Below are 26,488 nucleotides of genomic sequence, written 5' to 3' on the forward strand. Positions count from 1 at the left end.
TTGGTGATAATGATTCAAATTACCAATGTCAAATAAAATCGACTATTTATTTGGACACGATTAATCGTGTTATAGGTATATATAATTTAATTTAGTTATAATAGTAAATAATTTATTTTTTACTTTTGTTAGACCATCACGTATTTACACTATAGTATATTCAAAAGTTCTACAAAAAACAGTATTTTAGTATTATACTATTAAATTATAATTAGTCCTCCATAAAACCATTTACTTACTACAATACTACTAGTTACCAAACTGAAGGACCTAATATATCATTGCATTGGTAGAAATTGCCTTATTAGTAATTAGGGCTTCTTCACAAACTTTATAAAAATAAGCAAACAACAGTTTGTTCTCGTGTGGTGATTTAATGAGAGAAAAGTAGGCCTGTTATGGTTAGTTACTAGTCAAACTATTGCAGACTGATTAGATAATATAAAAAAATATTTATTTCATTCAACAAAATCTGACCTCAATAATATTTAAATTAACAAGTTAGTCCGAAATCTAGTATAGTCTAGCCAAGAGTCATACATCATAATTCATAATCTAACACTACCACAAGTAGTTATGTCAAATATTAATTAATTGAATTATTCTAGTTTAAAAGACTTTGTATTATTCTGAGAAACCTAATGGACTATGAGAAAACTTTCTGTTTCTTTTTCTAGCATTAATTTAACCTTTTTTTTCAGGATTTATAAGCTATTAAGACTCGTGTCTACCAAAACTTCTTTCTTTCAACATTCTCTATCATCTGCTAATACCCAGTTCACGCCATTGTTTCCGCGGTTTAACCTTGGAGTCTTCCTTTTTACCATAAATGTTATTGATCCTCCCAATTCACTTCCAACAAGTACTTCATACGCCTACCTCGTCACTCAGATAAATTAGTCTTCTTTTTTGTATGACTGGTACAATTTGGACTTTCTCTCGTGTCTCATACCTGTATCACATTTTTGAATATAGCCAATTAATTGAACTATGAAATTTTCTCGAATACAGTCTTTCCACATCAACTTCAGTAGTTACCTAGTATGACTTAGTGGTGTAAATACAAACTTGACAATCAATTTACAAAAATAAAAAAAAACAATTTTTTTTTCAGTTTACATATATTGTTAAAGTCAATATACATACATAAAAAAAAAGATTAACGGTATGACTTTTGGTATCTGGCACGAGCTCCTGGACCTCCAAACTTCTTTGGTTCACAACGTCTCGGGTCAGCAACCAATAAAGTTCTATCATACTGAATTAAAATATCTTTAATCTCTTTCTTGCTGGCTTCATCAACATCTATGAAAAAATCAGAATATTTTTAAAAAATTCTAAGTATTTAAATTTTAACATTTTGTAACTATTTATTTACATTTTTGATAGTATGAAACTAAAGCCTTGGAAATAGCTTGTCTGATAGCATAAATTTGAGCGACATGTCCACCACCATTGACACGAACTCTCATATCAACTTCATTAAAACGATCCTAAAAAACAATTTTAAATTAACTCAATTCAATGGGTAAATAATTTAGCATTAAATCTCATTTAGTACACTTACTTTTCCCAATAACAAAATAGGTTCTTGAATTTTGTATTGAAGAACCCTGGGTTCAACCATATCTAATGGACGGCCATTCACTCGAATGTTACCAGTGCCACTTTTACAGTAAGCTACAGCTGTTGCAGTTTTCTATAAACAGTAATAGAAATAGAATTAATTCTTTAATACATTTAGAAACTGAATATATAAAATAATATATACAAATATAACGTATTCTTCAATATATTATATTTTTAACTGAAAAAGTGGGATATTTTTTTTTTTTAAACACCAGATGAATTTAAAAATACAAATAACAAACCAAATTTGCTACACTGCTAACTATAAACTTATGAAAATCAGAAAAAAAATATAATGATGAATTATGTATTTTAAATTATGATTAGAAGCATAAATTGAACATTGAAGAGAATAAAAATGTTAATATAATTAAATATTAAATATATTAATCAATTAAATAAAATGCCTTTAATTTAGTGTCAATTTTAAGCTCAAAACAAACATTACTCAATACCCGAAGATGATATTCAATAAATTGAACCAATATAAACAGTATTTGTTAATAATGAATATTAGGGATATTCTAATGAATCCCATTTCCTCCATACAAGAATAGTCACAAGATTGATATTACTTGTTAAGTTAATATGTATCATGTACTCTAGTAACTCAAGAAATCTACATTTCAGTGATGTGTAAAACTACTTGTACCAATCAATTTTAAACGAATATTGTTTCAAAAAAATGTATAATTTTTAGGTATAAACACATTTTACAACACTAATTTACCTACGTAGGACTATTTTGTAAAAATAAATAAGTATATACACAATACAAAGATATAAGAAAATCCTGGAAGTTCTAAACACTGATGCAAAATAGAAAGTAATGGAAACCCTACACATAAATGTAGTACTTATTGAAATATATGATAAGCCATGTCTGTGTCTAACTCAAAGGCACAATAAATGTAAACTAATTCTTATCAATAATTAGTTTGTTGAGTTATAAGAGTTAAAATTAATTGATCTGCCCTAATTAAAATAAAACTAAAATTACAAATTTACAAATCAATTCAAAAATAAATAAAGTCATTTAAGTGACACTGATTATGAATAATACATACCTTACGGCCGAACACTTGTACGCTTTGTACTGGAGTTTTCTTCACCTGCAAAATAATTTAAATGAGTATTTAGTTAAAATCAATTTAATACAAATATTGTATTATTACATAAATCGTAATATAGTAAGTCTTACAGCACCATTAAAAAGCTTTACTAATACACGTGTGTATATTTCACGGTATAACATTAAGATTTACGACAACTATCAAAATCTACAAATTATATTACCTTGGGTTTCTTTACTTTAACTTTCTTGTCAGCAGTCATTTTAAGTGGTGTTTCGGTACCTGATGGAAAACTTAAATGTAATTTAGATTAATAAATTAAACTAACGTTGTTTAAAATCTTCCGAAACACTAAAGTGGAGAAAATGAAACACGAAAGAGAGGGCCGTCAACAGTATTGAGATTGAGGTTATGAAGTTTGTGGATAACTTTACAGTGTTGCCAAAAACATACTATAAAAAAATTAGGCCCCATTACAGAACCATGAAAACAGATTATTATAATAAAACATAACAGCATTGTATATATATTTTTTTTTGTAGCACACAATATGAAAATATACAGCGATAATATACCACCACAGATTTCTATAGAAATTTGTGTATACACAAATTACAAGATACTTTGTACAAATTTTTATATATCTCAATATCTATCTAATGTTTAGCATATTATGAAACGAACGTATGATAAGTGAACGTGCATCTTCCCACATCCCGGCTAGACTACTAATGCGATCTTGTAGATGAAACTTATACAGTTAACTTAATCTTAATGAAATTTTAAACTAAACCTATGTTCTATTACAATACATCTTTATATATTTTTAAATGTTTCATCGAGAGTCGAGATTTTAATAAGACAATGACAGATTGACATAGGCATAATATATTATGTTGTTTATTATTATCTCTCAAATACTCAATTAATTTTAATTATTTGCCATGCCTTGATTGGACAAATGTTGTGCTAACAATTGTTGTGGAACACGGGAACATCTACATCAAGATTTTGTATTCCTGCAATTTCACATGATAATATTGGGAAAAGTCATTTAGAAAATCTTTAAATATATAATAAACAATCCTCAAACGATTTAAAATATTTGTTATTTTTCAAAAAGTTCAAATCGTAGATACTTGAAAACTTCACCAGTTATTTAAATTAGCATTTTCTTTATACATGATTTAATTTTCAAAATATTTCGCTTAATTTGAGGCTATTTATAGGCATTTGAAATAATTGAAATATTCGTTTTTGATTAGTTTTTATTTTTTAAACATCGATAACATTTATATAATATGTATATATCATATACATATACAATACAAAGTTCATCATAAGTTAGATTATAGTAATTCAAAAATTATAGAATACATAAGCTCATTTTTTTGTTTTATTAGCGTTTGAAGTTCATATATCGGCAAAAATTCGTCAAAATCATGAATATTTGCAAATTATTTTGTAGTAAAAATGTATGAAAAACTTTGTATAGTTAGCTAAGAATTGAAAATTTAATACAAAATTTTCTATAAGTTTGGCTTACAATAATTATAAAAGAACTTGAACGTTGGCCAATTAAAAATTTTTATCCTAAGTTTAGCTTTTTAGAAAAATTCACTCGTAAAATAACGATTTACTAAAACTTGAAACCATGGGCATATTTACGGGGAGGGAGTGATAAGGGAGATATACCCCCCCTTGACCTTTTTTTAGCATATATCATTGCATTAGCTTGTATGAAAAGATTAAAAACATACCTATAAAATAATAAATTCTATGAAGGAGGTAAATATTCCCTAGGTATTCATTAATCCTAAAGAAATATTTGTTGTATTTATTAATTGTTTAAATTTTGAATATTATTTTAATTTTAGTCCAGATTGAATCGGCTTACAAAGGCTCACAATTGGCTCACATTAGTGGATGTTGAAGAAATTTTTGACGAAATAGCTAAAAAAATCTAGATGGCTACAGTTTGTTTTATAAATGATAAATAAATTATTAATTATTTAATATGTTAACATGTTATAATTGTAAGGTTTATTCACCTACTAATTACTATGAATATATATATTATATATATCAACATACATGCGGTAAATAATTCTTATTTTAATTTTAATTTATTTTTTTATTCATTTTTATAACTACTCATTTTCATACTTTTTATAAAAATAAATATGCTTTTTTGCATTTTTAAAATAATCATCTTCCCGAGTCATCCCTCAAATAAATTCTAAATCCTAAATACGCTACTGCTTGAAACATACACCAGTTAGATTGAATTTTGGGGTACCTATTAAAATCATCAACTATATTTTTCACCACCCAATTTAAAAAATACATTCTAGGCTGACTAATCGTTTCCGTTCAGAATCGATTTTCATATACAATGATACCTATCATTGGATTCAAAATTAACACACCTATAAATTTAGTGATCCACACTGCACTTAAGACTTAATCTTAGTGGAACCCACTAAATCAAGCTTTTTAACTTGATTTTATCACTTTAGTAAGATATTAGGTTTAGGCTAGGTTTAGCCCGATTTAGGTAAGTATATTATATAATACCATTTTAAACAACTAGTGTATGTTTCAATGTTCTACGACTAGTAATATTTGAATAATAACAAAATATATTGAAAATCATTGTTGTCAGGTAAGTAGGTACGCGGTTTCATAAAAAATTTTAAATTCAGATACTCATAAATTTTTTTCCTAAATTACGTTTCGAATTTTCTTAATAGATAGGAATTAATTGGGTAGCTATTTTAAGGAAAATTTAATATTGATTTTTTTAACCTACCTATTAATACAAACATTTTTTATGCGTTTTCAATTACAAAATTACTTGAAAATGTTCAAGATTAAACTATAAACGCTTATAAAAAAATTCTTGACCTTCAATTTTTTATTTTTAATACAATAAAAACGACTAATAAAAAAGTTTTTTTGGGTATTCAAAATTTTATTATCCACATTTCAAAAAAAAAAAAATACTTTATAAAAAAATCGAAAACTTCAGTTGTCTATAAGTAGCTCAAAAAAAGCCAGAATATTTTGAAAATTTAACTGTGTATAGAAAAATTCTCGTTTTTCAGTCACTTTTTTTTTTGTTTGTCCAGATTTTTTTTTTACTTATGACCTCTAATCTCTATGAACTACAATGCACCAAGCATATTCAATTTACCATGAGAAAGTAACTTTATTACATTTATCTTTAAGTAACGAGTATAGTAACTTACCCAACTTTGGTGTACACACACAAAAACACACATAATTATAGAATCAAACATTCATCACTTTGTTCAGAATCTAAGACATATCACAAAATTTACTTAGTGACATTATAGGCTGACAGACTATTTCTGATCAGAATTGTTTTTTTTATACACAATGATATATCATTGAATTCCAATTTAATGGGTGTTCATTCAACTATTTAAATTTTAAAAGAACCACACTCGACAGCAGAGAGGTACATATTTATTTATCTTTTTCTTTTCTTTTTTATCATTTACATATTTTTATAGCTATTTACTGATTGCTGTAATATTTTAAGATAAGCATTTATTAATTAAAATAAAATATTTAGATATTAATGTAGTTATGTCATGTTTAACACCGTAATGGATCTATCATAATATTGTTGTAATATTTGTGACATGGATTTCAATAAGAATGATTGTTTTACGTACAATGTTTGCTTGTTATAATTTACTATTAATTATGTATAGTGCTTTTAAGTTAAAATTACTGAATATATCAAATTGCAGTTTAATTTATGAAAAAAAAAATGCTTATATATTAATTGTAAATGTAGGTAGGTACTCAATAATAAAATATTTTAATCATATATACACCATATTTGTATCATTAATAAAAATAATAAATATTATAGATACCCATTAACAACTTAAAATACAAACACATCATTCGACAATCAGTATAAATTGTGAAAAAAATATTTAACAAATTCCAATACAACATTAACAACAATTTATTGCTTGTTTACATACATTTCTAAATAATAATAATTTATAATAGACATAAATAAATTAAAATATCAATATTAATAAAAAGATGTTTCGAATCAATGAAAAATGGTAACTTTAAGTGAAATATTACAAATAATGTGTTAAATATTAAAATTATAAAATGTGTAGTATTTAAATTACTCATTTAGGTGTACAATTAATTAGGTTATAAAAATTAATAGCTGGAATATGAATATTGAATATAATAATATGCATTTTTTTAATACTTAAGTCAATTAAAAATATAATACTAGTTAAAATTCAAACTGATTAATTTCATTGGTCATATATTTTGATGTATTAGGGCATGTCCAAATTACAGTTTAAAAATTGGTTAAAATTAAACTAAGTTATACTGTTTATGAATCTAAATACTATATATATATATATATTTATAGTTTTTATTTAAACTCTTAAAATTATCATTTGCATAATATTATATACATAGTCTTTCACTGGAGGGGTGGGGATAAGATGGGACATTTGCCTTATTCCCATATGGACATCAAATATAATTTTGATAATAATTATAATTTTTATTATGGTGACTCGATTACCCACAGAATAGGGTGACTGGGCTACCACGGATAATCTGCGAATAATTATTTTTTTCATTAAACGTATCAACAATTATCAAAAAGTATTAATATTAAACAAGCTTTTTGTATTTTATGTCATTATCGAGTAATCAGGTATCATAATCAATTAAACCGATAATAATGTATAATGTAAGGATATACATTTTTTGTTGTTGTAGATGATTCCGAGGAAGACAACAGATAATTGAGAGTACACTGTAGTTTAAATAAAAGTTTGATTAATAGTTTGGCTTAAGTAAAGATTTTATTTATTTTTTTGTTAATGTGCTTTTTCTTTTATTTAGTAATTTGCAAAGAATATACTTTTTTAAGTTTGATTTTATTATGCTCTTCTCTGATACCCTTGAAAATGCACCTTTGTCGACATGTCAAAATTATATTATAAAGCATCAGTCAAGACTAGTAATAAAATAAAAAAAAATACCAATGAACCCATAAAAAGAACAAATCATGCTTAAGGGACTACAAGAAAATCAATAACGATTTAAGGATCAATAATGAATTAATATTCATTAAATATTTAATAGTTTTTTTACGCAACCTACATCAAAATACTTTATTAAATAATTGAATAAGCTATTCAAAAAATAAAATTTCCTTAAAATGTTCGATGATATAAATTTTAAATAGGGTGAGTTTTAATAATTTTAATTAATAATCATTATTATTAATATCTTCAAACTCAAATCAAATTGTGTATTATAAATTAGGGCTGTGAACTTGGAAAGTGCATTTTTTTTTTAGTGATTGTGTAACGTAGCTTTGTTAGTTTATAATTTGAATTATGTAACATAAATCAATTCATGAAACTTTTATTTAGCATTTTTAGGGCATGTTCATTTTCCGATATTTTTAGTTAAATTTCAACAATAAACATAATGGAAAGCTTTTTTTTTGTTTTACACAGTTTTAAAAAACATTTCATATGAAATTCAAATTCAATCAACATTTTCATTTTTTTTTTAAATAAACACATTTTTATGCATGTAAATATAAAAATTAAATTAAAAACTATTTTAGGTGTAATTTTATACTATAATTTTTGGTATTTTATATTGCTTTTTTTGCATTTTAAGTGCATATTTTATTGCATTTTTTTGACATTTTTAATGCATTAAATTCACAGCCTTAATCATAATTAATACTTAAATAACATTTCAATTAAATTTATAGAAGTTAGGTATTAACATAATAAGTTATTAAGTAGTTATTATTGATTACTTTACCTACAAAAATTTTTTTAAGAGTTAAATCAAAACTATTAAAATTATTTATATTGATGTATTAAGTTCATATACAGTATACTATAATAGGTATGTATTTTTATAAATAATTTAACTGTTCATTATGTTATTCAAGTTATAAAATATATCACATATATAATTTCAAGAAAACTAGAATCCTAATTATGTTATTTATGAAACAAGTTTAAATTATGTTACAGAAATCAGTATGAATATTAAGCTAAAATTTAACAAGCTAACACACTGAAAAGAAAATATAAAAATATATTGACTTGTAAAATAAACATTAATAAAAAGAAATTTCTAATAAATGAATAGATAATTTTCTAGATCTAATATTCTTAAAAAGGTTGATATTTTTGAGGTGAACATTGGAAAATAAATAACTGATCTAATTTTGTCTGACAAAAACATGAACACAAATTAAATCATGTTCAAAGGAATCGGCTAGTAATATATATATAAATTAAATTAATCATTTAAAATATTTTTTAGTTGACTAACGAGGCATCTCAAATAAACATTTTATATCACTGATAATAACAATTATTAAAAACTATTATTAGACTAATTAATTATGCAATTAAGTTAATATCACTTTTTTGAAACACGAGTGAAAATCACTTTTGTGTTGTATAATTATAAATAAATATCCAACAAAGAATTTGGAAATTCATTTACAATGACTGGATTTTGAATCAGCCATGCCAGATTTTGATATTTCAGTAGCATCTCTAGATTGATAAAAAAGTATATAACCAGTTTCTGATGATTTCTGTAAGTCTGATGTGAGACCATAGAAATCTTCAATTGCAGATTGGTCAATTTTCTATTTTAAAAAAAAAAAAAAAAACAATATACTAGTTAAAATTGTACAATTTTAAATTAAATCATTAAATCTTACATCAACCATATCATCATCAAACAATAGCCAAAAATCATGACTTTTAACAATGCTAATATAATGACCTCTATTTGGCCCACTGCCACAATGTATAACTACAGCTACAAGATTGTACATCCTGTCTGGATTAACAGCATCATCAGACTATAAAATGATTGTTATTATTATCTGATGTCAATAATAGTATGATCATTAAAATGTATAATATACAGAAAAAAAATTACCGTATTAAATAACCTAAGTTCTAAAGGAAAAACAACTCTATGAGATACTTTTATGTGCCTATTAAATTGTTCCATGTATTTGAATCTTTTCAAATGCAATGCCAATATCATAGGTAATTTTTTGACTCGCATACATTTCTAAAATATCCATAATATTTATTATACGTCTTGGATAAAAAAAGAAAATTAATTATTACCTGGGCTTCTTGATAGCTACAGCAATTGTCACATTTAAATTTATTATCACTACAAAGCATTTCTGTATTACTAAAACAACGTAAACAATGTGTAATACTAGTATTTTGATCAATATCTACTTGGAGGTCAAAAAAGTCTTCATCTTTACTGCTGACCTATAATAAACATATAAGGATTAGTTGAATTTAATAAAATTGTAATATACCTACTTCTTCACAGTTTAAACATCTAGTTTCACTAGTTAGTATTCCTTGAAAGATTTCATGCACCCAAGTTGGATCTTGGTTATGACTACTTGAGCTAGTAATGCTACTGGTAGTTGATTCTCCATCAATAACATTAGGTGCAATTGATTTAGATTTACCATTACAATTAGCTTGATTACGTTCAGCTGTAAACATAATTTATAATTTATTATTATAATTCTTATACACTGTTGATGTATAAATAATTTATTTTACTTACAAAGAATGATCTCATTAATATGATTTATAAGGAAGTTTAAAAATTCATGAGCATCTTGTTGCATATAGTTATTGAATTCTTCTGTAAATTAAACAAACATTTAGACATACTAATCATTGTAAAAATATTGACTATTACTGTAATTAATATCTTAAATAATAAAAAATATTAAATTTATTTTAATATTAAATGTCCATTATACTGGTTTATATTTGTTTACAATTAAGAATTATTTCTTGTTGGTAACAATATATATTAATATTAATAATATTTAGAATATATAGAAAAAATATTAGTTCCAGTATTACCTTTCTCTTTTCTAAGTCTATTGATAAACTTTTTTGGAGCTATAGACCCAACTTTTTTTTTTTGAGTTGCAATACTATGAAATAAATCAGCTAAACATGTGAGCAATGTTTCTTTATTTCTCTTATTACGTGCTTTGTATTCTAATACTTTGTCTCGAAATGGTTTACAAAAATAAAGAGCTTGAAGAACTGAATTACTGTAACATGTATTTCCAAACTGAAAAATAAATACATTTGTTTATTAAAAATGTGTGTGTATGTGTTTTTTAAAATCAATACTGTTTTAAATAATTTATTACTTTTTACAGTTAGTATTTAAGTTGGGTTGAACTATAACAATATTTATATCATAGAAAAATTTCGTGTGGTTAAAATTAAGTTTGTAATAGGCTTAATAATTTTAACAGACTAATGAATATAATATTCATAAATTCAAAAGCTAAATAAAATAATTATGTACATAATATTGAAGTGGAAATAGTCTAATACTTTATTATTTATATTAAGTTTGTATTTGTTTACACCACAGTAAATGCTTTAACTAGATCTTCAATAAAAGCAATCTAGATTCAAAATACTTGTTAACATAATATTCAATACCAAGACATTATCAATTAAAAATAAACCATTTTTATTCTTGAATAAAGGTTATAGTCTAGGTAACTAGAAACTATAATAATAACATTACAATTTCAAAAATATTATGAGGCATTGAGGCATGATTTTTAAGTAAAAATAAAAAAATGTATAATCAATACCTAATGTTATTTATTTTATTAAGTCATATAATATAGTCGCTGTCATGCAAAAAGTAATCACACAAAATGTTTTCTTGTTTAATTTTTAATTTATTTAACTCTTTATTATTACTTTATATTTGTATCCATATGACCACTTTTATCAAAATATTATCTAAGTTACTAGCTAATATGCAATAAACCAACCAAATGGAAAATAATATATTTTATAAGAAAAATTACCAATTATTTAATAAAGATAATCTTACGTTAACTAAACCAAAATAATGTTCATTTGGAGGAAACTGATCTGATCCAATATCTCTCTCTAGTTGTGACACATTACCACCCTAAAGCATAACAAAAAAACTTTATAAATTAATTATACTACAAAAGTCACTCCAGTTGTATAATTTTTGTCTAACAAAGCTTTTACTTATTATTATATACAACTATTAATCAGCTGTATAGTTTGTAAGTACACTTATTGCAACATTCAACAAAAATCTCCTAAAAATTTACCTAATAGATTGATTTATAATTATAAAATCTTAATGATGACAGATACATTGAAATAATGTATTTTGATTAATATATTAATTAATTCTACCACAAAAGTAGTTAAATTAAATTAAGATTATGAGGAAAAAAGTTACAATTTTATTAACTATATAAACATTAAAAATATGTAATTTTTCAATATTTCATAATACAAGTCGTTTTATATTTGTTTCCAAAGTTTAAGTTAGTTAAAAAATTAATTTTTTAAAGATTTGAATAGGTTTTAATAGAAGCATTTAAATGTATTAAATGTAAAGAAAATCTGAAATAATTATTATTATACAAAAATTAAAACAAATATTTTGTTTCAAGGAATAGAATAATTTATAAGACTATTTAGATAGTGCCAATGATACTGTTTAAAGTACTTGAATTTATACAATAAGATACAATATTATTATATTAGAGACAAACATTACCATATTACAAGACAACTTTTCAATCAAGCCATCACTAAAAATACATTTTAGCGCTTTTTCCGAAAACCGAATGCATAATATGTCTGTAGATCTAACATTTCACTAAAAAAAAAAATATACAGAATAAAAATTAGTGGTACTTCAATGAGAATTTGATTGCATATCGGAACGTTAGAATGAAAAGGACTTGATGAAATTAATATAATATTTTAAGTGCATTGCGTTCGCTCTTCACTGCGATGTCGTTTGTCTTATCGAATATTGACTATCGACTTATCGCTGTTAATCAACTATCACGTAACAAGATAAACACGCCGACGATTGAAAGTTTTTTTGCAGTGTGGTAAACGAGATTTTGAAAGACGGTGGCATAGAATATTGTCATCCGATTACAGTCGTACCACACACTACAATGGGGTAATATATTATTTGCATTACGTGATACCCTAAGGTGCCGTCATCGGCGCTGATGCACGAGAGGCGATTCATCAACGCGTTAATAGTTTTTGCCGCGTTTAGTTGAATTTCCCCGTTCGGTTCGAGCGCATTGCGATCGTCTGCCTTCCTATGTTTTCACTCGTTCGCGTGAATTGTGCGTACACCGCAAACTCCGATCAAACTATTCAAAGTTATTGATACTTTATTAATTGTGTTATTTATTTGATGAATTTTTGACGAATTAAATTGCTGTGCGTTCGTGGAGCTATTCAGAAATACAATTTATTAGATTCATTCACGGCCAATGGACTATAGACGTACACAGCCGACTGCAAATAGGTAGGTACCTAAATTTATATATCAATCAATTTATAGATACTTTATTTATTATGATTATGGGTTATAAAAAAAAATATTGACGAACTTATAAATTATTGATTATTATTGGGACAATTGAGAGAAATCAATGGGTTAGTTGATTTTTTATTATTCATTTTTTTTCTTTTATTTTTCTTTTTTTTTTATTAATTATTTAATTAATTGCAAATGTAGATGTAATATATATTAGAGTATAAGAAAAAAAATTTCTAGAGTGGGTAGTAAGTATCAATCAAAAACTTAAATAATATTTAGCGTTAGCCTACGTAAATTACTATTGGAATAGCGTATTACCATTTACCGAGTATACTACATAGATTCATATTCGTATAATATAATTATTAATTATGATTAATGATACAGCCATACTAGCTATGATTAATATCACTTATTAATGTGAATAATTTATTAAGAGTAACTTGCCTACTTAATTAACACCAGATTATAAACAAAAATAGTGACTATGTGTTGAATATTCAAATAATTCATAATTTAACTTGACTATTGTTAATTTATTAATTATTACCGATTGTTATTTTTTTACTATCTGAATTCTAGAAATTAAATTGATACTATTAAGAAACCAACATTTTTTTTATTTATATTTACTATTTATTAAATTATAAAAAAAACAATACAATAAATCGTGAAAATGTAGCCATAACATATCTACATAGGTCAATATCATCAAAACATGAAACTTTTCGTTACTACCTACGCATATTAAATATTAATAGGTATTTGCTCAAGTATTTATTATGTACACAATGACATTTTCAAAATATTTAGATTAATTTTAAAATAGTTATTTTACATTTTTACGAACTTATTCACAGTTAAAATATCACACCGGTAGGTACCAATATATTCTCAGTATGCGCGGAGTATAATATCGTACCCTATAGCTTTTCAGAAGAAGCAACCCATTGGTAACTTTTTCTATTTATAAATTATTTTAAATACGTTTGCTTACAATATAGATAGTGTCTACCTATACTCTTTTCACTTTTTGGAAATTCAAATCTAAGATAAAACTAATAAATATTAACATGTAAATACCTAGTTTATCTATAAAAGCAATAGGTGAAGGCATATATCGTGTGCATATTCTATAATAAATAATAATTAATAATATGTATAATAGGTACCTATAATATATAACATGATGCTTTTCAAGAAAAAAAAATAAGTGTAATTTAAGTGTCTAAATAATAATAATTATAAAAATACTATTAAAGGTTATAGACTTATTGGACATTATTTACTAATAAATCTTTTTAAAGACTGTAATTAAAAATTAATTACCCAATTTTTATTTGAAGATAAAGATAAATGTAAGTATTTGAGTCCATCATCACTTCACTATAATCAGTAATCACTAAAGGGGTTATTGCTATTAAAATTATTTTTATTATACTTCAAACTTTCAAAGCACTCGCTGTATAAAATCAAATAAGTTTTTTGGTAATAGAATAATATAATGGAAATTATCGGAAATTTTATATTAGTACCTACTGCCTAGTTTGTATTAATATAATATTATTTTCGATATTATTTTTAAATCATAAATTGTATGCTTATTCGCTCGGATATTCAAAATTTGATTGATTCGCTATGCAACATCACCTAAGGTAGGTTACAGGGTTAAAAAACGATACCCATAATTTTGCTGAAAATTGTTGATAATTTTTTTAAATTATGTCGTATAAAGAAAGGTAATCGCGATAACCGATAAGTACCTACCCTTATTTTTATCTATTTAGGTAAGGTTATCGGTTATCCTAAGTTATCCCTAACACAAATAATAGGTATACCTAAAAATGAATAAAATAAAAATAAAAATAAATTAATTTATATTAATCATTAATAATATAATGTATGCATGATATCGTCAATTATACATTTGAAACATCTTCATGCATTTGTTCAAAATGAAATAATGTTTTGGCACAAAAATACTACCTATGAGTAACTAATATTGATAATTTTGATTAGATAGGAGTAAAAAAAAGAAAAGTCCCTTATGATATAAGGATAATTAAATATTATTTATACTACAGACATTTTTCAATCTTTAGATGATTCATTTTCTTTTGACTGTGTCAATGTGTTGTACTGAACAAGGTTAGATTAAAATATTTCGAGCCACAAGGTATTTTATTATAATTTCGTAAAACGTGTAGGTAACAAGATTTAAACATGATTTATCAATAATGATATAAATATAATTATATAATATCATAAAATATTCTTAGAAATATAGGTTGACACATAATTTTTGCTAAGAATTGTTTTTTTGTATGCAATGGCATATCTTTGAATTTAACTTAAACACATATAAATTTATTATTTATTATAGTAATGATTCGATAAGCGGAGTAGTGTAACAACATTTTGTGTGTTACTTCTAAGTCACTACATCCCTCATTGAAAAAACTCTAAATACTTAAGTTGTAATTAATTAACCAATAGTTCAATCATATCTTGATGTAGGTATCGAGATAGTCAATAAAATATTCTTCCTTGGAGAATAAAATTTAAAATCTATGATTTCATTCAAAAATTTAAAAATCTTAAAAATTGATCACAATAAACGATATAACATTTTTTTTGAATAATAATGAGTATCTGTTAAAATGGATCATCATAAGTGGACATATAAGTACTCGAAATCAAATTGAACGATGGAATTAAATTCTTTTTGATTTCAACTACTAGTTTTATACTTTCCAGAAATTTCTTTAGTTTTTTTATGAATTTTATGGCCATACTTTTTAATAGTATTTACTATAGAAAGTAAGAGAAAATATAATGATTATAAATAGTGAGTGTCAATTAAGTTAGTTGGTTTAACTAAAAACCGATATAAATACAATATAATACAATGTTTTATATATTATACTTATATTATTCATCAATTTTATTATTTGTATGTATCTATAATATAGAATCATAATATAAAAAATAACAAGTTTGCAGTAAAAAGTAGTTGAAAAAGACATACATTTATTTAATATTTTACACACTATGTTTTCATGGTGTTTATTTTATTAAAAAGACAAATAAAAGATATTTCAATATATTATAATGTAGGTACTTTTGTTGTCATTTTATTTTATTTATTTAACTCAGATATTGGTAGATAATGATTTATGTTATCTTTAATCTTTATGTTATTATTTCCAAATTATACAAATGGTGATTTTTTTTAAAAATATAGACACACAATTTTTTTGAAAAGTAATAACTCTTACAAAAGTAATTTTAAGTTATTGGTCAAAACGACATTTATGAAAAATAATTTTTTATTATAATTTTGAAGCATTTATATTGGGCATTTGTTTATTACAAATTACTATATACTAAAATAATAAATAACTACTATATATTAAATTTGAATCTTGTTAGTATGTTTTGAGCTTGTCCTTATATTGTAGGTATCTAATTTTAATTTACAGTACCTACATAATCTTGCAAACGGTATTTGCTTATTTTATTTGAGTGACATAAGGCTAGAAATCTTCACAAATGATCTTTATATATAGGTACTTATAAATAATTAACTATCCATTCATTTAAAACTCAATTTTTGTGTATTGAAATTCTCATTCTTAGACAAATATTTTACTTCGGAATACATGAAATAATCTCAAAAAGGCACATTTAAAAAGAATTTAAATTGTGTAATTATTTCATCAATGTATAATTTTCAAAAAATGTTTATAACTTTCGAGTTATTCTTTTAAATAATGCAAAAATAACTTGTGTAAATACAGCCGAGTCTCGATAACTTGAATTTTTTTTGTCACTGGGTAATTCCTATACACTCAAGGCAATATATGTAACTCGAAAAATACATAAGTCGAATTAATTTTTAGCTCCATTGAAATTCGGGTTATCGAAACTCGACTGTATTTATGTATTTGAATAATACGAATTACGTAGAATATTAAATTTTCACTTTTTTAGTTTTAAATTAAAATTACAGACATATTTTAAAATAATTAATACTTAATTGTTGTATTGGACCTTGGTATAAAAGTGTATTTAAATGATTATTTACATGACATCAGAAATGTTTTATATTTATAAAAATGCTAATAAGAAATTGTTCACAATCTTACAAAACATGTTGTCTGACAATAATCATTGTTCCTATAATCACCATATTCTGAATGATGTCGCATTGTGTGCATATCACGTAATCTTTCATGTTCGTCAGCAAAATAGTAACACTTATAGGCTATAGCATTGCGCGTATAATGATATTCCTTGTACATGAATCACATCTGTAAATGGAATAATATAGTTATGTATATACAATATACTATATACTACTATATATCTGCAGTCACACCTGCGGGAAAAATATTTAGGTATAAACTGTTTCATAACAATAAAAGTTATATTAGTTATAACTTATAATATATTATATTACCCCTCCTCTCCTAGTTAAGGTATTTAAGTCATTTCGAACAACTTCATGAACATAAAGAACGCTAAAATTGTTTTTATAAAAAACAAATTATGCTATTTATATAATACCTACTATTCTTTCTTTTTAAGTGCTAATCGTGTATTAAATAATTTTTATCAATCAAATATTTCAATATTCTGTATTATATATTAGGTATAATATAACAATTATAATATTAAATATTATATGATAAGTTTAATCATTAATTACTTATTGGTGTATCGTAATAAAATATTCAATATGTAAAGTCTAATACAATACCTACAGTATTATTGAATTCCTTAATTTACAAAAACGATAAAACTATAGAGATGTATGCAACGCTAATGTAGTTCTCACCAATTTATTAGCGATATAATTTGGAAAAAAAGATATTTAAAACATTTAAAAATAATAAATTAGATTTACAAATAATTTATATAAATAATAATTCTATTATTTTTTAAAACAATATTGAATATAATATGTATTTGTAGCTTTGTACCTATTTATGGTTATACGATCACTAATCATTGTTAACTTATTAAATTAAATGTAATTTGTTATGTGGTAATATGAACTTTTTATACATTATTGTTATTATTATAACTAGGTAAATTGTAGTCTTATCATATACGATAAATGATATAAACAGGAAGATGTTTTTCAATGCACTGACTTAAATTTATTTGAGACAGCAAATTAATTTCATAACATTCTCGCTGTTTTTTACATCATATGTGCTACCCAACCTTGCAAATGACCACGTTGATTATTTTTGCATACTTCCGCTATTTGTATAGTGTATGTAGTATGTATAATGTATATAACTATAATGTATGTACCTTCATTGATTATAAACTGTTATTGTTAAACTAGATAAATCTGTCACCGGTAACATAACAATGTATTGCAAAACCATAGGACAGTACAAGATACTCGCAACTAATAACTATAAAAAATAACTATTTAACAAAGATATAATATGTATATGTTTATAACAAACTAAATAATTTACCAAAATAGAAACACATAATATTGTATGCATACTATAAATATTTATGTATAAATCATACTTCTGTGTTAGAATAGGTAGGTATATTTTTTTATTTTTAAACACCATAAAATAATAAACTTAACTAATATGTAATTAATTTTAAAAATGTATATTAATTTAATATGTTATCTGTATGTACTATGTATGTATAATAGACATGTAGTTTATTGTATGCGTACAATTATAGTATCAAAAATAAGATACTATTTCAAGTAAAACATTGTTTGAATGTCCGTGCCTAATCTGAAATCCATTTATGCATGATTACCTACTGTAACTGGTATGCCCACATTAAAATCTACACAACTTTAAAATTATATCACGAGTAAAATAGTTACAAATTATAATCACAAAAATATAATACTTAAGTCTATTGTTTGCATCACGAACTTGCATTAAACCTACATAAATTTTATTTTACAAACTTAATATAATAAAATTAAAATAACAATGTTTTATTAAATACCTGTCATCAATTAAAAATAATAATAATAACTTACACGTATAAAATATTCAGTTTTATTTTTATTTTTAATGTATTTCTAGGTCATAAACTATAGTACTATACTATGCTATATATTATATGTATATGCATTGTACTTGATATCTATCTTTAGATATTATATAATAATATACATTATAAATTATAATAAATTATAAAAGTAACATCTGCAGAGCTTTTTTTTGTGGTTCCCACATCATTACTACTATATTGTCTTTTCGCTATACAACTACACAGGGGAGCTATATTAATCCACTTGATCCCGTTAAATTCTTATTTCACTTTATGGCTTGCTTTAGGGGAATACGTGACAAGGGACACTTGTCAAGGGAAAACACCAAATGTCACCGATTCTATATAGTGAAACTTTTACCCTTTATAATAGTGGACATGCATTGTAGACATGATTAGACCCCTCGAATCTCGAGTGGGGTCTTTCAAAATAATTGATTAGTGTGCACTCTATTAAAATATGAAACAGTTGAACAGATCAGTGGTTAGATTATTGAATATTGATATTGTAAAATTAAACTGTAAAAAAAGTTAATAGTAGGAGTTGGATAACATTTGATTGCAAACCACATATTTGATTATAATCCACCCAAAAATATATATTATATAAATTCGGTATGAAACAAACATTTACTAATTCGAAAAAAATTTAACTACGTTAATATAATATATGTGATATAAAAGCAGGCAGAATAACTATAATAAATGTATGTATTTAAATAGTAATAAATACATTATAAATAATAAGCAAATATATTATATAGGCATATATTTTAAGTAATATATAGAAAATAGATGCATAGTTTTAAATATGTACTTGCCCCAAGCATAAAAAAAATTGGTAGTGGTAGAATGTTCATATTTTAGTTAATTATGTAATTATAATTTATAGAATATATGGTTATTATTTTATTTATATACTATATGTATTCATATCTATAATGTAATGTTTTGTTGATATTTATAATTATACTGTGATAAAAATATATGTATGGGTTAATAATATATAAGTACTCTTTTAAAATATAATTTTCGGGAAATTTTAAGATTTTGCAGTATTTTCCTTATTTTTTTCATCCATATATTGGTTGGTAAGTTCTATTCTAGTTCAAAAATCAATGGCCTTAGCCTATGAAATTGAAGTTATATTTTTAACAAATTAAAATCCCTCAATAGGTATTTAATTTTATAGGTATGCTATTTAAATTATTTAGGTATATTATACTATTATTTATAAGTGTGTTATTACTTATTATACAGTAAACCAAATAATAAAATCAATAAATTTGCTAAAAATTGGTTGTATTTTGATATCTCTAAATTAAAGAAAATATTTTTAAATTGATTATGTTATTTTTGAAATGATGAAATTTGTCATACATTTCAAGAAAACAATAAAATATTAAATCAATGAAACGAATTTATAGAAATTAAAACTGTATTTTCTCTAAGTGTAGGTACCTTTAATGATTTAAAATTGTGAATAGAAATAAAATAGTGGATCATTTATTCGTTAATTTTTTTTTTTTAATCTCGTACAATAAAACAATGCAATATAAAAAAAATGAGTTATGCAAATTAAAAGCAAATAAATCGTAAAATGTTTTTATTACCGTGTTTAAATAAACCTCACTACTCCACATTTTTACTTTTGAATAATAATAGAAGTATAATACCAGATACCAGCGCAGCTAGTTTACTCAAGCTGTTGAAGTAGTTCATTGGTTTTTTTTTGGCATCATATCATTAAATTGGTCAATCATAAGTTGTTTACATAGGCAATGTGTGTATTCATTAGCAAAACATTTTTAAAAAGAGAATTATTAACAAAAGTTGAATGTTCGATAAATGATCTTTATGCTTTTAACTCTTTAAGAGATATAAAAAAATCTCGAAAAAAATCTTATTGATTCGGTAAATTATACATTCATACAATATAGTATAACATTGTATGTACAATAAATTTTATACTCGTTACTAAACGATATTTAGATTATAAACTAAAATACAGTATAAAGTCTAGCTGTCGGTGGTTATGTGGTAATTATTAATTTAACAATTAGGTACTAGCTATTACTAGTTTTCGTATCTGTCAATAATTGTTCAACATAAGCTATTATATATAACATTTACATTATAAATTAATAATTAGCATAAACTATGTGTTAATAGGTTTTACTACAAAGTTTTAATAATTTTATTAAAATTTATAATTAAAAATAAGTTTGAATTTATATATCTTTATTGTGTTTTTAATGGTTTATTTTAATAAATAATTAGATTTTTAAGATATATTAATCAACAAACTATTATTAGTAGTATTTATATGTAGTATTTGTTTAAAAATGTGATGTACATTATTCATTCAATTGCGTTTATTGCAAAAATATAATTTTATAAAAATCATAGCTAGTAGGAAGTATTTAAATCTATGTTATCAGTTAAAAAAATATGTAGTGATGTGACTGTAGACTACCTATATATAATAGTAATTTTGCACCTAATGTTATAATAGGTACATCGTTACCTTGTATGCGTAATAATAGCGAATAGCAATGAAAAAATAATAGATGACTCAACGTCTGAGATATCACGAATAATAATAAACACACATTCCAAAATATGATTCAGTGTATACAAGGAAAAAACATGTTCATTCACTATTCCTGATCTATATATTATAATGTATTTATAGGTACAGCAGCTTCTTAATTAATAAAAAAAAAATATCTATATTTTGATATAATATAATTGTTAATTATATAGGAATTGAATTTTTTTTAATTAAAGTTTTAATAACACATTAGGTATTACATGTTTTATAAATTATAATAATTCGTAGAATTTTGATTGAGTTTCAATACTTTACTTAAGTATACTCACACTGTTGGTACTGATTTATAATAATTATAATATATATGTATGTATATGTGCTGTAGAAAAAATAACAATCATTTAGTAATAACTACATATAAGTATTATTCAATATATTGAATTATTTTATGATGCATTCATAAAATTGAACGTAAAACAGCCGTTATTTTGAATATATATAATATATTATATTATGTATTATGCTTAACGAAAATTATTTGTAATTGTTGCGCAACGACGATTAGTAAAAACTCTTCGGGTCCACACCCCGTTCGTATGGGTATATTTTAACGACGATTGCGAGGACGAGACGCCCTGCTTCCAAGTGGCAAGTATAACGTCAAAACGGCGTATACCACTCATGCACAACACACACGCGCCCACACACATATAATATGATATATATATATACGTTATAATGTACACGCACTGGGATAGCAAATTACATGGTTTACACACTCGGCGAGTATACGCATGGAGTGACTCACTATATATACATACATAAATATAAAACACTCGAGGACCGTTTGCGCGGGAACGTCACTGGACCGTAAGAGAAAAAAAAGTGTATTAATATGATGATGACTACGACGACCGCGACGCGTAAATATTACTATTATGTATGTATATAATATTATTTACTGCAGTTTGGCGCGTGCGGAGACTTGCCGGCTGCTGCCGTTGGGGCCACGCGTGTTGCCGTCGCATCTGTTGCAGGCCTACAGGCTACGGTTACGCTAGACGGAGATCAAAACGTACGCGCATATGTGCTATTATTGTTATCGTACGTAGTACAAACTACGTATAAAAGTAATTTATTATGCAGTCGTTGTACGCGCTTCGGTAGATCGAGTTCGTGGTCTCTTAAAACTGGAGAGGTCCGACAAATGCGCTGTCGCGTATACTTTTATCGTCGGATCCCAATCGGCTCCCGTCTATTGTTTGCTTATTTCCAAACGGCTCCCGTAGAAAAAAAATTAAATTAAAGCTCAGTCATGTCAGTTTACAGTACACTTCAATTTTTAAAAGAACTAGAGTTCAGTAGGAGATAAATTTTCATCTAGTGAATTAACACGTATGAATTATACAAAAAAAAATGCCTAATGTATATGTTTTTTTTTTTGTATTTCCACTTTTATATTTTGTACGATATTTATAGTGGCAAATAATTTGATGAATGGTGGATATTTTTGAGTATTAAATAATAAAATATATTATACTATGGATCCGTTAGCCGTCAGCTAAGTCGATTTCATGCAGTTAAACGTAAATTTCTGCAAAATTCGATACACGAGTAGCACCACAAAAGAGGTTTTTTATATTAGTGCGGCGTGGGTGACCGTTCAAATAATATTATAAACACGCACACATTTATTTTAGTTTTAAATATCCATGGGCGTAAAAAACAACACGCACAATCGATTATAATTTTGTTGAGTTAACAAACGTAAAAACAATAAATGTTTCTTGTACAATTACATGTCAATGTCTGTTTCTTATCGTTTGATAAGTAAATGTTATCTATTTTTTACTGAGATTATTTATTTAATTTTACACAATTAATATGATTGATAAAAATGTAATGACTGTCAATTGAATATAATTTATTCCATCCTTAAATAAAAAATTATATTTATTTTATAGTGTATTATCTTTAAGAGAACGCCACACCCGCATGTGTTGTCTCCGTTTTACATAAAAGCAACATAGCAAATTTTCGTTCAGCGGAATCAATTTTATGCTTTACCTATTATCAAATCCCAAGGTAATAACTAATAATATTATCTAGGCATTTCGTAGGATTTTACATATATTTCAATTTTTAAGCGAGTTAAGTTATAATTATAGGTATGAAATATTAAAATTTTAAAATGCTCGTAACTCACTTAAAAATTATACCATCAATAAAAGGCTACAAGACGACCTAGATAATATTATTACCTTTAACTTTTAAATTTAATAATATGTAAATTTACTATAATTTTAAAGTTAGGTTAACAGCTTAAAATTGATTTTGTTGAACTAAAATTTTCTATGTTATATGTATGTAAGACGGAGACAACATATGCGGGTGTGTCATCCTCTTAAGCATTTACGGGTTTGCGCATCTTTTATATTTTCTAATTGTTGAACACTTCATAATTTATCTTATTTTTAATCACTTAATTAATACGTGTACAATCAATATTTAAAAAAGATTCTTTACTAAAATGTACACATAGGATTTATATTCTATAATATACCTACATATTATAGTATTATCACTGTTATCTACTGCAGGTACTTATGGTATATGAAAATTAGCTATCTATATTTATATTTCATAAATGAGATAAAAATCAACTATATATATACACATCGGTTATCGAATCTTGGTAGTTAGTTTAAATTAATATTTAAACATATAGTATATAATATAATATATGTATACGTATATATATGTGTGTGTGTGTGTGTGTTAATCGTTTATACCTATGTTGGTTAGTTAAGTTTATTTTTTAGTATGTTCGTAAATATATTTATTTTTACTTCCTTGTAGATATTTACTATAAATCGTATACCTACTTATTAATATTATATTATATTATATTTATATCCAGCGTTAAAATCACTGAATTTGTTAAAATAGTATTATTGAATTTTACGTGTTAAATTTTTATATATAATACATATCCCCCCTATTTTGTAATCGGAAGTGGGACACAACTGTGTTGCCGCGTAGATGGTTTGTCATCATATATATATATATATGTAATATGAGTTTGTAACGGTTTTTCGCCCCATCGTGATTTGAGGGTGCGTGAGTTTGCAGGCCCCCTTTCAATTATTTTCCATAGGTCACAATGATTCCCAAATATGCATTTTGCTCTATACTAAAAATAATTTTTTTATTCGCCTATTACAAAAAACGGTTAATATTCATAATTATTTTAAAATTAATGAAAAAGGTTATAATTTAAAATAATATATAATTATATTAAATAAAAATACCAATTTTAAATTTCAATATCGGTTTTAAACTAAAATTATAACGAACTTTTTTCTGAAATTCTAAATTTTATTATTCTATCAATAGTTAACTATCACTATTAAATTTATCTACAGAAAACTTTTAAATGACTATTAAAAAGTAACTATAGGTAATTCTTAATGCTCTAATCTAAAGTTATATAATAAAGGTGAATTATATACTTACATTTTACAAGCACTAATACAAACCTTTATTAGGCTTCATAATTGTATATAATATATATACTTTTATGCCCAACAATTATTATATTGTAAACTGTGAAATATTAATTTTACATAATAACTGTTTATAATGTTTTTATAAATTGGTAAATTATATTAATATTTTTTAAATGTTTACTTATCATTATATAAGAATATAACTACTTGCATAATTTAATCAATTTTTATTTGTGTTTTCCTTAATAACCCTTATATATTATCTACATAGGTATTTCATATTAACATATTATACGTAAATCGTTATACCTAATAGGTATGTCTTTTTGTTTCCGCCAGCATATTTTTTATAATAAGTATCTACCTAAGGGAATGAACACGTCAATATTACTCCATTTACACTCGTATATATGAATGCCGAATGCGGGATAACGGACAAAACCGAATTGCGATAAATAAATAATAAAATATACAGGGGGTATAATATAACGTATTAAAATAATGCAAATATAGATTAATTAAATTATTAAATGTCCTTTCAATATAATTATATTAAACAATTTATAGTAATATACTGCAACTATATATATCTAATAGATCGCGCGCGATTACAATATTTTAAAATATGTGTCAGTATAGTAATAATGATTATTATCATCGTCGATAATTTAAAATTATGCAATCACAAACTTTGGATTCTATAACATATAAGTAACAGACAAATAAGGGAAGTTCACTGTAATTATATGGATAATTTTTTTGCTATTAATTATTATACACTTCTTATACATGAATAATATATTATATAGGCATATTATAATACACGCAGTATATGGTATAGTATACCTATATGCTATAATATAATGGCTATACCACTCCAGTTTTTATAAAAATTAATTAGAGGTGTCTAATGTCTATGTTTATTATATTTATTTTTTTTACGGTAAAATATGTTTGGTGATGAATAGGTTATAGTTTAGGTTATTTTATATTTCATTACAACTGACTATTATTGAGACAGTTAACCCAGGTCTCATACCTGATTATAAATTACTACTAAATAAATATAACCCGTTGATCTACATATTTTCAAGTTTTTTCTTGGATTTTTTTCAATTGTATAACTGTTGATTTAAATTTATTTAACTTGTTTGATGTGTTATAATTTATATTACCAT

The 26,488-nt window shown here is 24.6% G+C and overlaps 2 protein-coding genes across 3 annotated transcripts in view; one reads left to right on the forward strand and one right to left on the reverse strand.

The window, feature by feature from the left end:
* Positions 1-1,097: 1,097 nt before the first annotated feature.
* On the reverse strand, positions 1,098-12,709 carry LOC114131488 (40S ribosomal protein S16). 2 transcript variants are annotated; one of them, XM_027996714.2, is made up of 10 exons: positions 12,405-12,709; positions 11,694-11,774; positions 10,688-10,904; positions 10,380-10,460; positions 10,124-10,305; positions 9,914-10,069; positions 9,717-9,854; positions 9,493-9,636; positions 2,926-9,417; positions 2,697-2,741 (listed from the first exon to the last, which is right to left on the reverse strand). In XM_027996714.2, exons 1-9 carry the CDS (start codon positions 12,405-12,407, stop codon positions 9,262-9,264), a joined length of 1,158 nt encoding a protein of 385 aa, XP_027852515.1. In that variant the 5' UTR covers positions 12,408-12,709; the 3' UTR covers positions 2,697-2,741; positions 2,926-9,261. The 2 variants fall into 2 exon arrangements, with proteins under 2 accessions (XP_027852510.1, XP_027852515.1); XM_027996709.2 differs by lacking the exons at positions 9,493-9,636; positions 9,717-9,854; positions 9,914-10,069; ... (3 more) ...; positions 11,694-11,774; positions 12,405-12,709 and adding exons at positions 1,098-1,305; positions 1,379-1,493; positions 1,568-1,699 and having other exon boundaries at positions 2,926-3,102.
* A 201-nt stretch (positions 12,710-12,910) lies between these two features.
* LOC114131471 (protein inscuteable homolog) overlaps positions 12,911-26,488 on the forward strand; it is a 35,207-nt gene continuing 21,629 nt past the window's right edge. Inside the window, exon 1 of the mRNA XM_027996696.2 lies at positions 12,911-13,181. The gene's annotated coding sequence lies outside the window, so the exon portion shown is untranslated. The remainder of the gene's footprint in view (positions 13,182-26,488) is intronic.

Source organism: Aphis gossypii, chromosome 3 (genome assembly GCF_020184175.1).
Source record: "Aphis gossypii isolate Hap1 chromosome 3, ASM2018417v2, whole genome shotgun sequence".
NCBI lineage: Eukaryota > Metazoa > Arthropoda > Insecta > Hemiptera > Aphididae > Aphis > Aphis gossypii.